This window comes from Pterocles gutturalis, unplaced genomic scaffold (assembly GCF_000699245.1).
Source record: "Pterocles gutturalis isolate BGI_N339 unplaced genomic scaffold, ASM69924v1 scaffold41842, whole genome shotgun sequence".
Classification (NCBI taxonomy): domain Eukaryota; kingdom Metazoa; phylum Chordata; class Aves; order Pterocliformes; family Pteroclidae; genus Pterocles; species Pterocles gutturalis.
The window spans coordinates 248-584 of record NW_010109229.1 but is presented as its reverse complement, the minus strand read 5'-3'; the positions used below and the strand labels follow the sequence as shown (position 1 = coordinate 584).

Here is a 337-nt window from a genome sequence, read left to right as displayed (position 1 = left end):
ACCCAAGAGTAGCACCACCACAAACTTCTGGTGCTTTGTGTGTCAACGTGCCCATAAACCACTCACCTTGTACTCCTGGGCAGCCTCATCCATGGGAACCACAGAATGCTCACGGTGCACCTTGGACCTGTCACACACTACGCAGATAAGCTTTTCCTCATCTTTGCAGAAGAGCTTCAGGGGTTCCTGGTGCTTCTCACACAAGTTCTCCCCTCCTTCCACCTCTCTGACCCGTTGCAGGTTCGAGCTCTTGGCTGCTTCAGTGATTTTGGCCAACTCCCAGTTGGGGCGGAGGCTCTGCTGGGGCACCGTCTCCCTGCACCGGGGGCAGGAGGAG

The 337-nt window shown here is 56.4% G+C and overlaps 1 protein-coding gene across 1 annotated transcript in view; it reads right to left on the bottom strand.

The window, feature by feature from the left end:
- The window catches only part of LOC104461350 (zinc finger protein RFP-like), a gene marked incomplete at both ends in the record, with an annotated part of 558 nt that extends 242 nt beyond the window's left edge, over nucleotides 1–316 (bottom strand). The window contains one exon of the mRNA XM_010072904.1: nucleotides 67–316. Within this exon, the coding sequence (XP_010071206.1) occupies nucleotides 67–316 (250 nt within the window). The remainder of the gene's footprint in view (nucleotides 1–66) is intronic.
- Nucleotides 317–337: the final 21 nt, after the last annotated feature.